At 42.0% G+C, this 15,032-nt stretch overlaps 1 protein-coding gene and 1 long non-coding RNA gene across 5 annotated transcripts in view; one reads left to right on the top strand and one right to left on the bottom strand.

Moving 5' to 3' along the window:
* Positions 1–1,626: 1,626 nt before the first annotated feature.
* LOC121845806 lies at positions 1,627–10,615 on the bottom strand. 2 transcript variants are annotated; one of them, XR_006082785.1, is made up of 3 exons: positions 10,337–10,615; positions 9,867–10,114; positions 1,627–3,389 (listed from the first exon to the last, which is right to left on the bottom strand). It is a non-coding gene; the product is annotated as an uncharacterized LOC121845806 (long non-coding RNA). The 2 variants fall into 2 exon arrangements; XR_006082784.1 differs by lacking the exon at positions 1,627–3,389 and adding an exon at positions 9,271–9,732 and having other exon boundaries at positions 10,337–10,614.
* LOC121845805 (fibroblast growth factor receptor-like 1) overlaps positions 10,017–15,032 on the top strand; it is a 6,300-nt gene continuing 1,284 nt past the window's right edge. Inside the window, exons 1-3 of one of the 3 annotated variants that reach the window (XR_006082782.1) lie at positions 10,017–10,152; positions 13,528–13,794; positions 14,542–14,906. Coding sequence is in view for 1 of the 3 variants with exons in the window: in XM_042317794.1 (XP_042173728.1) it covers positions 14,831–14,906 (76 nt within the window). In the remaining 2 variants the exon portion in view is untranslated. Of the gene's footprint in view, positions 10,153–10,350; positions 10,374–12,238; positions 12,414–13,527; positions 13,795–14,541; positions 14,907–15,032 lie in introns of those variants that run through there. The other 2 variants (XR_006082783.1, XM_042317794.1) reach the window with 2 other exon arrangements.

The following is a 15,032-nucleotide window of genomic DNA, read 5'->3' as shown; positions in this document are numbered from 1 at the left end:
AAGATAAAAATCTATTGTTCTAGCCCCTGAACAAGGCAGTTAACCCACTGTTCCTCGGTAGGCCATCATTGTAAATAAGAATTTGTTCTTAACTGACTTGCCTAGTTAAATAAAGCTTCTTAGACCTCTTATGGATTATGGTAGAGAAATTAACATTAAATTATCTGGCAACAGCTCTGGTGGACATTCCTGCAGTCAATTGCAAAATCCAATTGCAAAATCTCTCAACATTTGAGACATCTGTGGCATTGTGTTGTGTGACAAAACTACACATTTTTTTGAGTTGCCTTTTATTGTTCCCAGCACAAGGTGCACCTGTGTAATGATCACGCTGTTAAATAATCAGCTTCTCGAAATGCCACACCTGTCAGGTGGATGGATTATCTTGGCAAAGGAGAAATGCTCACGAACAGGGATGTAAACAAATTTGTGCACAACATTTTAGAGAAATAAGCTTCTTGTGCTTATGGAAAATTTCAGGAATGTTTTATTTCAGCTCATGAATCATGGGACCAACACTTTAAATGTTGCATTTATAGTTTTGTTCAGTGTGGATTTCTCAACCAAAACAAGACAGCTGTCATTACACTATATTTCTATCTGCAGTGTGATGTTATATTATTACAACAGTCAGTGTATAGCATCTGTTATCCTTCATTTATTATCACCATGTTACTATACTGACTTGTCATCGATAAAGACCAACATAATCCCCTTTCAGTGAAGAAGAGGAGCCACACAGACAGTTGGAACTGTATTTATAATTCAGTTGAAGGATAGTTGACAACATTTTACAGTTTACAAGCAGATCATGACATAACAATACACTCATAGTTGACTTTGGATGCCAATTAGAGGTCTTCATATACCCGAGACCCGGGCCTATTCTGGTCTGAAATTCTAACCTGTCCCTCGGGTCCTGTTTGATTGTCATCGGATCTCGGGTCTACGTAACCACAGCTGATAGATCCGAATGGACCCGACCGTGGCTCTGCATAGTCTATAGCATATATATTTTACGCTAATCAGGTGAAATGATTGACTTATAGAAGGCCTAGCCAACATATAAAGACCTTCTACTGATTTGAATTATGTATAAAAAAATATTTACTACTGGAGTCTATGGACTTATTTTGTGGGCCCATGGTCAAATGTAGTGCACTACAGAGGGAATAGTGCGCCATTTGGGACACTCAGCCCCAATATATACTATATACATAGACTCAGCCCCAGTATATACTATATATAGACTCAGCCCCAGTATATACTATATATAGACTCAGCCCCAGTATATACTATACATAGACTCAGCCCCAGTATATACTATATATAGACTCAGCCCCAGTATATACTATATATAGACTCAGCCCCAGTATATACTATATATAGACTCAGCCCCAGTATATACTATATATAGACTCAGCCCCAGTATATACTATATACAGACTCAGCCCCAGTATATACTATATACAGACTCAGCCCCAGTATATACTATATATAGACTCAGCCCCAGTATATACAATATAAAGACACAGCCCCAGTATATACTATATATAGACTAAGCCCCCAGTATATACTATATATAGACTAAGCCCCAGTATATACTCTATACAGACTCAGACCCCGTATATACTATATATAGACTCAGCCCCAGTATATACTATATAAAGACACAGCCCCAGTATATACTATATAAAGACACAGCCCAAGCCTTCTCAGATGCTGTACTGCTCATTTAAACAGGAAGGCTCCAGGGCAGGTTTTATTTTGGACAAACTTATCAACGACCTTGTCGTGAAAATCTGACCTGAGTGCTTGAATGAAGTCCTTCTCGACAGAGAGCATGGACAGTGCATTTAGCCTGCCGTTGTTCTGTTGCCAAGCGACCGCGGAACCCGAGGTGTTCCGAGAACACGGCAACGCCTGGACTCTTTTCAGAGTGGGGAACCTTCTGTCAGACTCGGCGGTCTGCATGGGAGTGGTGATGATGATTTTGAGAAGAGAGACCGTCTCTGACAAAACATCCTGGAGGTTGAGCTCGCTGATTGTTTTCAGTAATGACGGAGCTGTTGTACCCCTGTGGAGCTCCGTGTGTTGGTACAGAGAGGTCAATTCATCTTTCAGCTTCCCAGTGTTAACCACCATATCAGTGGCTCCAGCGAGTCCTTGACTGCCTTGGTGAGACCGGCGTCCGTTTTATCCTTTAGGTCCACAAACTCCCAAAACCTCTCCGTGACAGTATTGTCTGGAAGCGTGTACCGTAGCACGACAGAGACCTGCTGTGGCGTACTGGAGTAGATTGTTAGCCCAAGAAGCTAATGGTCACAGTTGGGATTGGGGAAGCTGATCCTAGATCTGTAGCTAGGGGCAATAATACCCTGGAGGAGACCTCCCCTGTCCACGGCATGCCGTCCACCTGCACCGCTACGAAGCTAGCCGCCCACACCTCCTTGGTAATCGCCTCTTTGTACACCTCGTGCATACAGTCAAACAGTTTGTTTTGTACATAGCCATTTGGGTGCTTAAAGAAGCCGTGAGCGTCGTAATGCCTCTGGAGTCTGGAGTCTCCCTCTCCCTCGTCTCAAAGACGCACTTAAACATGGATGCGTTTAGGGAATCCGACTCGACCAGGCCGCTCGGCCACGTCGCAGCCATGTGTCTCCTGCACAGAACGTAGCTTTTGACCATTCTACCCAGAAACGTACCTACTCTCCTCCGTTTGTCTGTTGTGTATCTCAATGGGAGCTTGGGTTTACGCCGACCAGCTGACCAGCAGCGTTAGTCTTCCCTAGAAATCCCAGTTTCATGCCGTTTTCCAGATGAGTACAACAACTCTCATGTTTCGAAAGCCTTTCGGAGAGGTGCTTCAGGTCCTTGAAACCCACCGTTGACCAAGTCTTTGTTGAATAAAAAGCACGGGAAGCAGTAAAGGGCTTTTTTTTGGAGACGCCGTCAGCCACGATTTCTTATGGAACCACGAGGGGTTGAACGCGCCTGCCCTGTGACGGGTCCTTTCCTTTTGTTCTGTGTTGAGGAAGTGATATTTCTACATCAGGTGGCTGGTGGGGGACCAAGACTTTATCTGGAGTTTCTCCTCCTGCAACATTTATGTTTACTAGGATCCCCAATAGCTGACACGATGATGTGGGAGGATTGGTGGGAGGATTGGTGAGAAGGAGCTGGAGGTCTTTTTCCGTTTGGGAGGACATGTTACACCGTGGCTGCGGTTTTTACAAGTGTGTCTTCTCAACTCCTCTGGCTCACAGAAACTAGTGAAGCAGTCCAAGCAGTGGTGATGTTTCTGCCTTGAGTTCCTCCCTCGGTGTTGTTGGTGGTTTCCTGATACTGTGGTACTGGGCTCGCTGAGTGAGCCTGAGTTGGAGCTCTCTCTGTGGGAATATATTAACAGATGTGGGATTACAATCAGAAAAGTTTTTTTTTTAAATAATACATTGTTTATTTAGAATTCAGGTGTGATTAAAACACCAAACAATACAAAAGGTCTCCCCAATTAAATTACAGCGCCTATCAGAATGTATGAGGTTAAAGGGAAGTTTACCTAAAATCCAATTAAATTACAGCGCCTATCAGAATGTATGAGGTTAAAGGGGAAGTTTACCTAAAATCCTATTAAATTACAGCGCCTATCAGAATGTATGAGGTTAAAGGGGAAGTTTACCTAAAATCCTATTAAATTACAGCGCCTATCAGAATGTATGAGGTTAAAGGGGAAGTTTACCTAAAATCCTATTAAATTACAGCGCCTATCAGAATGTATGAGGTTAAAGGGGAAGTTTACCTAAAATCCTATTAAATTACAGCGCCTATCAGAATGTATGAGGTTAAAGGGAAGTTTACCTAAAATCCTATTAAATTACAGCGCCTATCAGAATGTATGAGGTTAAAGGGGAAGTTTACCTAAAATCCTATTAAATTACAGCGCCTATCAGAATGTATGAGGTTAAAGGGGAAGTTTACCTAAAATCCAATTAAATTACAGCGCCTATCAGAATGTATGAGGTTAAAGGGGAAGTTGACCTAAAATCCAATTAAATTACAGCGCCTATCAGAATGTATGAGGTTAAAGGGGAAGTTTACCTAAAATCCTAAATTTCCCAAGTGATTACATACATTGAAACTAGTTAGCTGGAGTTTGCCCTATGCCCCTCTCTCACCCTGCAGTCTAGAACTCTCTCTCTCTCTGCAGTCTAGAACTCTCACACTCACTCTCTCTCCCTGCAGTCTAGAACTCTCACTCTCATTCTCTCTCCCTGCAGTCTAGAACTCTCACTCTCATTCTCTCTCCCTGCAGTCTAGAACTCTCACTCTCTCTCTCCCTGCAGTCTAGAACTCTCACTCTCTCTCCCTGCAGTCTAGAACTCTCACTCCCTGCAGTCTAGAACTCTCTCCCTGTAGTCTAGAACTCTCACTCTCTCTCTCCCTGCAGTCTAGAACTCTCACTCTCTCTCCCTGCAGTCTATAACTCTCACTCTCCTAGAACTCTCCCTCTCTCCCTGCAGTCTAGAACTCTCACTCTCTCTTCCTGCAGTCTAGAACTCTCACTCTCTCTTCCTGCAGTCTAGAACTGGAAAGCTGCATAAAAGGGTCACGTGACTCGTCTTTCTGTACGACTAACTCTGCTTCGTTGTCAGTCAAAGAGTGATTGTGAAATCTGCGAATTGTGGACAGATTCTTTGAAAGGTACTGCCAAATCAGCTATTTAAAAAAAAAAATCTAAATTACTAATGGTTTTGAGTGAGGAAATGTGTACTTTCCCCCATCTAAAACTATTGCTATTATTTTAATGTGGCCGACTGCAACAGCAGCAGAGATGGGTAACAACTGTGCATGTGCGCTCTCGTGGGGCAAACTCTGTGACCAGTGGAGGCTGGTGGGAGGAGCTATAGGAGGACAGGCTCATTGTAATGGCTGGAATGGAATAAAGGGAACTAAGTCTAACCTGTGGTTTCCATATGTTGGATACTGTTCCATTTATTCCATTCCAACCATTACACGCTGTCGTACACGTCGATCCAGAGCATCCCAAACATGCTCAGTATGCAGGCCATGGAATAACTGGGACATTTTCAGCTTCCAGGAATTGTGTACAGATCATTGTGACATGGGGCCGTGTATTATCATGCTGAAACATGAGGTGATGGCGGTGGATAAATGGCACGACAATGGGCCTCAGGATCTCATCACCAAACACCAACTGACGTCTTTCGTCGTTTTCTCATTTTGTCATTTCCTTAAAACTGGTAAAAACAGATGACATCTTGCATAGGACCAGTCTTTCCACTGTTTTGGAGTTATGGTGCTTCCTCCCCCCTAAACGGTCCCTAAACGACACAGACAACTTTACTGGTGTTAACTAGATTATTAGTTCCCCGGTCCCTAAACGAAACAGACAACTAGATTACTAATGCGTTCATTCTAACGATGTAAGACGTTATTCTGGTGAGCATTTCTTTATTTAGTTTTCTGGGGCAACAAGTTATGACAGAAGCTGCATGTATCAAACTATAGTTGACAAACAAAAATGGCCGACCAAATGTCAGAAATTATAATATGGTTCTACCAAATGTCAGAAATTATAATATGGCCTAACAAATGCCAGAAATTATAAACAGAAACTTGTCTAAATTAGGGGTGAAAGTAGCCAGTAGTAAATTCATTATGGCTAAATTATAATAGAATTATTATGGTGGATCTAACTGCGCAGGTAGCCTACCTATTGAAGTGATTTGTTTGAAAATCAGATGAAAACAGCAACACACAACACCCGTGATATGTGAAACTGAGCCCGCACAGACCGCAAAAACTACAGTATACGGGAGGAGATGTTTACATGCCACAGTATCCTGTCTTAGATCAGCTCATCCCTAGCATCTTATCTGGGGTTTTCATAAACAAACAAAACATTTTAAAACGCATCTTCTGAATTAAAGGAAGATTAGTATTTTGCCGTTTGGTATCTCTAAAAAGGTACTATGGGATAATGATCACTGAGATCATATGCAAATACTCCACTATAGTATAAATCAATGAGGAGTTGACAGGGTTTTTCACATTTAGGAACAATCGAGTCTGATTAAAATCAATGCATATACTCTTTAACCCCCTTGCATAATACAAAAAGATCCCCATCAAAAAAATATTTAAAAATAAATAAATAAAATAATAAAAATAATAATAATAATAACAATAATAACAACAACAACAATAATAATAATCATAATAATCATAATAATAACAATAATAATAATCATAATCATAATAACAATAATAATAATCATCATAATAATAATAATCATAATAATAATAATCATAATAATAATAATAATCATAATAATAATCATCATAATAATAATAATCATAATAATAATAATAAATAAATAATAATAATAATAATAATCATAATAATAATAATAAATAAATAATAATAATAATAATAATCCATCTATTTAATACAGAGATTGCTGTTTTGTTGTTGTTGTATGGGCTGCGCCTCAATCTACTGCATCCACCATTGGCAGCCTTGGCATCTGCGGTGGGAGGTGGGCAAAGCGACAGCGGTGTTTGTCAGACCACGAGACAACCCTGAAAAATTGGTCTTTCTCACGAAAACGTCAGAAAATTTGGCCTACAAATGACGTACTATGACCACTATGGAAAGACGAGACTCTCACGAACACGATAGTTCACAAGCGTCACGGGAACCTGAAGTCGGTTCCTGTAGTGTCCTGTAGGTTCCTGTAATGTCCTGTAGGTTCCTGTAGTGTCCTGTAGGTTCCTGTAGGTTCCTGTAAGGTTCCTGTAGTGTCCTGTAAGTGTTTTGTTCTAGGACGTTCCGTAAGTGTTTTGTTCTAACGTAATGTCCTGTAGTGTTTTGTTCTAGGACGTAAGTGTTTTGTTCTAGGACGTAGTGTCCTGTAGTGTTTTGTTCTAGGACGTAGTGTCTCTGTAATGTTTTGTTCTAGGACGTAGTGTCCTGTAGTGTCCTGTAGTGTTTTGTTCTAGGACGTAGTGTCCTGTAGTGTTTTGTTCTAGGACGTAGTGTCCCGTAGTGTTTGTTCTAGGACGTAGTGTCCTGTAGTGTTTTGTTCTAGGACGTAGTGTCCTGTAGTGTTTTGTTCTAGGACGTAGTGTCCTGTAAACGTAGTGTCCTGTAGTGTTTTGTTCTAGGACGTAGTGTCCTGTAGTGTTTTGTTCTAGGACGTAGTGTCCTGTAGTGTTTTGTTCTAAAAAGTGTCTCGTAAAAATTTGTAGGACGTAGTGTCCTGTAATGTTTTGTTCTAGGACGTAGTGTCCCGTAGTGTCTTGTTCTAGGACGTAGTGTCTCGTAGTGTTTTGTTCTAGGACGTACCTGTAGTGTTTTGTCTAGGACGTAGTGTCCCGTAGTGTCCTGTAGTGTTTTGTTCTAGGACGTAGTGTCCCGTAGTGTTTTGTTCTAGGACGTAGTGTCCTGTAGTGTTTTGTTCTAGGACGTAGTGTCCTGTAGTGTTTTGTTCTAGGACGTAGTGTCCTGTAGTATTTTGTTCTAGGACGTAGTGTCCTGTAGTGTTTTGTTCTAGGACGTAGTGTCCTGTAGTGTTTTGTTCTAGGACGTAGTGTCCCGTAGTGTTTTGTTCTAACGTAGTGTCCTGTAGTGTCCTGTAGTGTTTTGTTCTAGGACGTAGTGTCCCGTAGTGTTTTGTTCTAGGACGTAGTGTCCTGTAGTGTTTTGTTCTAGGACGTAGTGTCCCGTAGTGTCCTGTAGTGTTTTGTTCTAGGACGTCCTGTAGTGTCCTGTAGTGTTTTGTTCTAGGACGTAGTGTCCTGTAGTGTTTTGTTCTAGGACGTAGTGTCCTGTAGTGTTTTGTTCTAGGACGTAGTGTCTCGTAGTGTTTTGTTCTAGGACGTCCTGTAGTGTCCTGTAGTGTTTTGTTCTAGGACGTGTGTCCCGTAGTGTCCTGTAGTGTTTTGTTCTAGGACGTAGTGTCCCGTAGTGTTTTGTTCTAGGACGTAGTGTCCTGTAGTGTTTTGTTCTAGGACGTAGTGTCCTGTAGTGTTTTGTTCTAGGACGTAGTGTCCTGTAGTGTTTTGTTCTAGGACGTAGTGTCCTGTAGTGTTTTGTTCTAGGACGTAGTGTCCTGTAGTGTTTTGTTCTAGGACGTAGTGTCCTGTAGTGTTTTGTTCTAGGACGTAGTGTCCGTAGTGTTTTGTTCTAGGACGTAGTGTCCTGTAGTGTTTTGTTCTAGGACGTAGTGTCCCGTAGTGTTTGTTCTAGGACGTTGTCTCGTAGTGTTTTGTTCTAGGACGTAGTGTCCTGTAGTGTTTTGTTCTAGGACGTAGTGTCCCGTAGTGTCCTGTAGTGTTTTGTTCTAGGACGTAGTGTCCCGTAGTGTTTTGTTCTAGGACGTAGTGTCCTGTAGTGTTTTGTTCTAGGACGTAGTGTCCTGTAGTGTTTTGTTCTAGGACGTGTGTCCTGTAGTATTTTGTTCTAGGACGTAGTGTCCTGTAGTGTTTTGTTCTAGGACGTAGTGTCCTGTAGTGTTTTGTTCTAGGACGTAGTGTCCTGTAGTGTTTTGTTCTAGGACGTAGTGTCCTGTAGTGTCCTGTAGTGTTTTGTTCTAGGACGTAGTGTCCCGTAGTGTTTTGTTCTAGGACGTAGTGTCCTGTAGTGTTTTGTTCTAGGACGTAGTGTCCCGTAGTGTCCTGTAGTGTTTTGTTCTAGGACGTCCTGTAGTGTCCTGTAGTGTTTTGTTCTAGGACGTAGTGTCCTGTAGTGTTTTGTTCTAGGACGTAGTGTCCTGTAGTGTTTTGTTCTAGGACGTAGTGTCCCGTAGTGTCCTGTAGTGTTTTGTTCTAGGACGTCCTGTAGTGTCCTGTAGTGTCCTGTAGTGTTTTGTTCTAGGACGTAGTGTCCTGTAGTGTTTTGTTCTAGGACGTAGTGTCCTGTAGTGTTTTGTTCTAGGACGTAGTGTCCTGTAGTGTTTTGTTCTAGGACGTAGTGTCCTGTAGTGTTTTGTTCTAGGACGTAGTGTCCTGTAGTGTCCTGTAGTGTTTTGTTCTAGAACGTAGTGTCCTGTAGTGTTTTGTTCTAGGACGTAGTGTCCTGTAGTGTTTTGTTCTAGGACGTCCTGTAGTGTCCTGTAGTGTTTTGTTCTAGGACGTAGTGTCCTGTAGTGTCCTGTAGTGTTTTGTTCTAGAACGTAGTGTCCTGTAGTGTTTTGTTCTAGGACGTAGTGTCCTGTAGTGTTTTGTTCTAGGACGTAGTGTCCTGTAGTGTTTTGTTCTAGGACGTAGTGTCCTGTAGTGTTTTGTTCTAGGACGCCAACCAGACTCGTCTGAAGGTAGCCCGGTATCAGCTACAATAAATGAATGGAAGTACATACAGAAATAGTCTAGTGACAAAAACATGGGTCCAAACATGTACAATTATAAAATGATTGTTATCTGTTTTTCCATGTATGAATCTGTTATTTGATGCATTTTATTTCTATGGGCTAAAAGCAGTAAGGCCAAATTCAATGTTTCATAAAATAATTATTATTTTATATATATATATTTTTATACCTAAATCAAAATAGTTAAATGATGCTTGGTATGACCAGCTTACTTTGCAGTTCTTACGTAAAGGGATTCACCCACAAGTTACCTATTTCCGCTGCTTTGCAGAGCTAGCAGAGCTAGCGGTAAACAGACACGTCATGAGTCACGCCTTTTATGTCGCTTTCCAGTTCTAGGCTGCAGGGAGAGAGAGAGGCAGAAGGCAAACTCCACCTAACTAGATTCAATGAATGGAATCACTTAGGAAATGTTTAGGTCACAACTGTATTATTTTGTTATTGACATCTCTCCATACATCCAACCTCACTGACCTGGAGGAGCCATATCAGCATTTCTCTCCTCTTCGTTTTGGACCTCTCTCTTCTCCCCCTCTTCCTTATCTTCTTTGATTTCCGCGCTTTTCTTCTTTAACCTCTCCATTCTCCTCCTCTTTCACAATCACATTGAGTTCCAGTGTTTGACCGCAGTCCTCCAGCTTCACTGACACCACCTCTGGACCCTGTTGTGAGCTTCTCTGGACTGGAACGCCTCACCCAGAACCCGGTTCAGACATGGTGGGCTAGAGGTGGGTCAGTAGAACCAGAGGTGGTATAAAAGGTGAGTTTAAAAAACAAACAGGTTATACCACATTTGGGAAAGGGGTGCAATGTGAACATGTGTACGCTGATTATCCAGAGCAACATACGAGTGTATAACTTTTCGTAGTCAAAAGCAATAGCTAAATACTATATTATGGACAAAAACACGATGCATAGTGTTAGCTAGCTAGAAAGACACCAACCTATTGAGCTGCCGTCACTTTCCAACCCAAGACAATGGTAAGTGTAACGTTAGCTAGCTTACAAGCTAGGATAACAAACACTCTTAAAAGACTCTAGAGTTTGTCTGAGCCATGCGTTATTTAAATAACTCATTAAAGTACCAAATGAAAATGTAAAACACATTTAAACGAATTTCCTAGCTACCTGAAATAATTTGTTTGTTGGGATGAGAATATCGGTGGAAAACTATTTGACGCCAGCTAAGGAATAACTTCCGGGTGACGTCACGTTGGGTTGAAAAATCCTTCAACATAAGAGTCGTGACCTGTAAACCGTGTGTAAATGGGTAATGAAGGCGAAATAAACGATAGGATTATAATTGTGCATATATTTCCAATCATATACTGGTTATCAAACATGTATTTCTCCACTTATGATCAGCTCTGTGTTTAGCCTTCTCCTATTATTTTGGAATCGCCTACTATTCAACACACTAGCAGACATATTTATTTATTTAACCTTTATTTAACTTGGCAAGTCAGTTAACAACAAATTCTTATTTACAATGACGGCCTACCAAAAGGCAAAAGTCCTCCTGCGGGGACGGGGGCTGAGATTACCTAAAGAGACACTACCTAAAGAGACTCTACCTAAAGAGACACTACCTAAAGAGACAACCTAAAGACACTACCTAAAGAGACACTACCTAAAGAGACACTACCTAAAGAGACACTACCTAAAGAGACACTACCTAAAGAGACACTACCTAAAGAGACACTACCTAAAGAGACACTACCTAAAGAGACACTACCTAAAGAGACACTACCTAAAGAGACACTACCTAAAGAGACACTACCTAAAGAGAGACCTAAGATGACAGCATAGCATGGCAGCAAGCAGCAGAAAACAGGGTACAAACATTGTTGGGCACAGACAACAGCACAAAGGGCAAGAAGGTAGAGACAACAATACATGACACGAAGCAGCACATATCACACAAAGTGTCTGATACTTTAGTGTGTATGTAGGTAGCCTCCTCCTATTCAACTCATTAGCAGACATAGTATCTGATACTATAGTGTGTATGTAGGTAGCCTCCTCCTATTCAACTCATTAGCAGACATAGTATCTGATACTATAGTGTGTATGTAGGTAGCCTCCTCCTATTCAACTCATTAGCAGACATAGTATCTGATACTATAGTGTGTATGTAGCCTCTTCATTAGTAGCCTCCTCCTATTCAACTCATTAGCAGACATAGTATCTGATACTATAGTGTGTATGTAGGTAGCCTCCTCCTATTCAACTCATTAGCAGACATAGTATCTGATACTATAGTGTGTATGTAGGTAGCCTCCTCCTATTCAACTCATTAGCAGACATAGTATCTGATACTATAGTGTGTATGTAGGTAGCCTCCTCCTATTCAACTCATTAGCAGACATAGTATCTGATACTATAGTGTGTATGTAGGTAGCCTCCTCCTATTCAACTCATTAGCAGACATAGTATCTGATACTTTAGTGTGTATGTAGGTAGCCTCCTCCTATTCAACTCATTAGCAGACATAGTATCTGATACTATAGTGTGTATGTGTGTAGCCTCTTCATTAGCAGACATAGTATCTGATACTATAGTGCGTATGTACTGTGTGCTGTAAATGGTGTTTGTGTTCTGCCCACCCTTCTTACTCCACATTGTGTTTAGAGACAAGCACTCTCTCCTCCCTTCCTTCCTCTCACAGGTCTGCATCCCAAATGGCACCCTGCGTCCTAAGTAGTGCACAATATAGGGAATAGGATACCATTGGCCATAGGAGTCTGGTTAAAAGTAGTGCACTATATAGGGAATAGGGTGCCATTCTTGGAACACGGTCGTAGTCAGAACAGTAGGAACACCCAGGTTAGTCACAGGACAAACCCAAAAGACGAAAGAAAAGGGACAATGAGCTGGACACACACACACACACTGTCTTCGGCTCAGTTACTAAGAGAACTCTTGAGGGGAGCATTGTGCAGCTACTGATCTCTCAGTGAAGGAACAGACGCAGCATGCACACACTCTCTCTCCTCCTCATCCTCCACCTTCTGAAGCCAGGTGAGTGTGTGTGTGAGTGTGAGTGTGAGTATGAGTGTGAGTATGAGTGTGAGTGTGAGTGTGAGTGTGAGTGTGAGTGTGAGTGTGAGTGTGAGTGTGTGTGTGTGTGTGTGAGAGAGTGTGTATGAGTATGAGTATGAGTGTGAGTATGAGTGTCAGTATGAGTGTGTGTGTGTGTGTCTGAGAGAGAAAATGAGTGAGAAGGAGAGAGGCTTGATACAGAGCAGTAGATCATGAAAGAGATTTAGTATTTAGAAAGGTGACTATTAGATCACCAGGAAACAATTGGTTTAAAATAAAGAACGTATATCATACTTCCTGTATTTTTTATAATTCTATTTTCTATTATTATCTATATCATTAGTATTATTATCATTATTATTATCACTGCATTGATGGGAAAGAGTTCTCAAGGTAAGAATTCCACTGTACTGTTTTACAGCTGTTGTATGCTTTGCAGGTGGCGAATCAACTTTGAAATTATGATTTCAGATGTCTAATGTCACGTATGTTTTGGATTATATTACACTAAGATTGAGGTTGAGAGAGATAGAGATGGCGGTTGAACAAATACACACACACGCACGCACGCACGCACACACACACACACGCACACAGTGCTATCATGACTGTACATGTATTGCCTATGTCAGTGAATGTAAATGAGATCATAATATCCCAAAGGACCACTGAACACTGTTCATAGAGAGGAATGAGGTAATTGGCTGAAAAATGGTCACAGAGAGATGATTGGCTAGGTCAGGGACTCCTTCCTTCCTGTCAGGAACTCCTTTCCTCTCCTCATTTTTGGATATTAAGTGTGTGTGCGTGTGCGTGTGCTCTTGCTGTGTTTGGATTTTGGCGTCGTCAGCATTCTCTGTCAATGACAACAGTGAGGTCACTTCCCTTTCCTCCTGTCCCACCAGCACCCTCCTCCCGAGCTCTCTCTCTCGCTCTCGCTCTCGCTCTCTCTCTCTCGTCTCTCAAAAAGTGTGTAGTCTGGTTTCCTATTTGCGTAATTGTTAAGACGTTGGTTTCCTGACACTTCCAGGCTCTCCACTCACAGACATAATATCTCTCCCCTCCCTTCCCCCCCATCCGTTTCTCTCTCCAGGCGTGTGTGAGTCCTGTTCCCTGGTGGTCAGTCCTGCTGGGCTGGTGGTGAAGTATGGAGCCCCTGCTTCGGCCAACTGCACCTCCGATACGGTCACCTCTATGGGCTGGGAGCCGAGCCTAGGAGAATCTCCGCTCTTTGGCACTGAGGTGAAAGAGCTGACTTGGAGAGTAGACAGCCTGACTGACTGGAATATAAAGCCTCAATGCTTTGAGATCTCTGAGGTGGGAGGCCAGTGTGCCAGAGTGCTGAAAGTTACTGTTTACAGTGAGTAACTTCCCTTGTATGTTTGCTCTCTGACTGTCTCTCGTGTCTCCCAGTATATTTTGTCTGTGCAGAAACCTGTTAGTAACACACTGACCAGAAACCTGTTAGTAACTGACAAGAAACCTGTTAGTAACTGACCAGAAACCTGTTAGTAACTGACCAGAAACCTGTTAGTAACACACTGTCCAGAAACCTGTTAGTAACTGACCAGAAACCTGTTAGTGACACACTGACCATAAACCTTTTAGTAACTGATCAGAAACCTGTTAGTAACACACTGATCAGAAACCTGCTTTTGACACACTGACCAGAAACCTGTTAGTAACACACTGACCAGAAACCTTTTAGTAACTGATCAGAAACCTGTTAGTAACACACTGATCAGAAACCTGTTTGTAACTGATCAGAAACCTGTTATTAACACACTGATCAGAAACCTGTTTGTAACTGATCAGAAACCTGTTATTAACACACTGATCAGAAACCTGTTTGTAACTGATCAGAAACCTGTTATTAACACACTGACCAGAAACCTGTTTGTAACTGATCAGAAACCTGTTATTAACACACTGACCAGAAACCTGTTTGTAACTGATCAGAAACCTGTTAGTAACTGATCAGAAACCTGTTATTAACACACTGACCAGAAACCTGTTAGTAACTGATCAGAAACCTGTTCGTAACACACTGACCAGAAACACACCCTGTTCATTTCAATGGTGCGTGTGTGTTTCCCTTCCTCCACAGAGCTTCCAGACAGAGTCTCCATCAGATATTTAAACCACTCTGGTCCCGTGGTTGAGGGGCATCAGTACTCTCTGCATTGTCTTGTCCAGAACACCGCTCCTATTGAGCACCTCAGAGTGACCTTCTTCAAAGTCTCTACCAATGGTGAACAGACAGTGTTATACACACAACCACTGAACAATGACATTCTACAATTGAACAATGACATGAGGCAACCGGTGAACGAGAGCTATTCCCTGCAGTTCTCCCCACTAGTGTTGATGACGGGGCCCAGTGGTTTTGTTCAGCCATGTTGGATCTGGGACCAGAGGGACCCCGACCTCCTGCTGTAATGGAATCAGACCGCCTCAACACAACTGTGCACTGTGAGTCCATCTGGTGATTCGTGACTCGATTGGTAATGTCTATCTGTACAGATCAGTACTGTGGGTTATGATGGTTGTAAAGATGACGGGGATCAAATGATGGGGGATGTAATTATGAGGTCATGA

The sequence above is a fragment of the Oncorhynchus tshawytscha genome, unplaced genomic scaffold (assembly GCF_018296145.1).
Source record: "Oncorhynchus tshawytscha isolate Ot180627B unplaced genomic scaffold, Otsh_v2.0 Un_contig_11018_pilon_pilon, whole genome shotgun sequence".
Lineage (NCBI taxonomy): Eukaryota > Metazoa > Chordata > Actinopteri > Salmoniformes > Salmonidae > Oncorhynchus > Oncorhynchus tshawytscha.
Note: the sequence above shows the minus strand (reverse complement) of the source record. Positions and strands in the feature narration are given on the sequence as shown.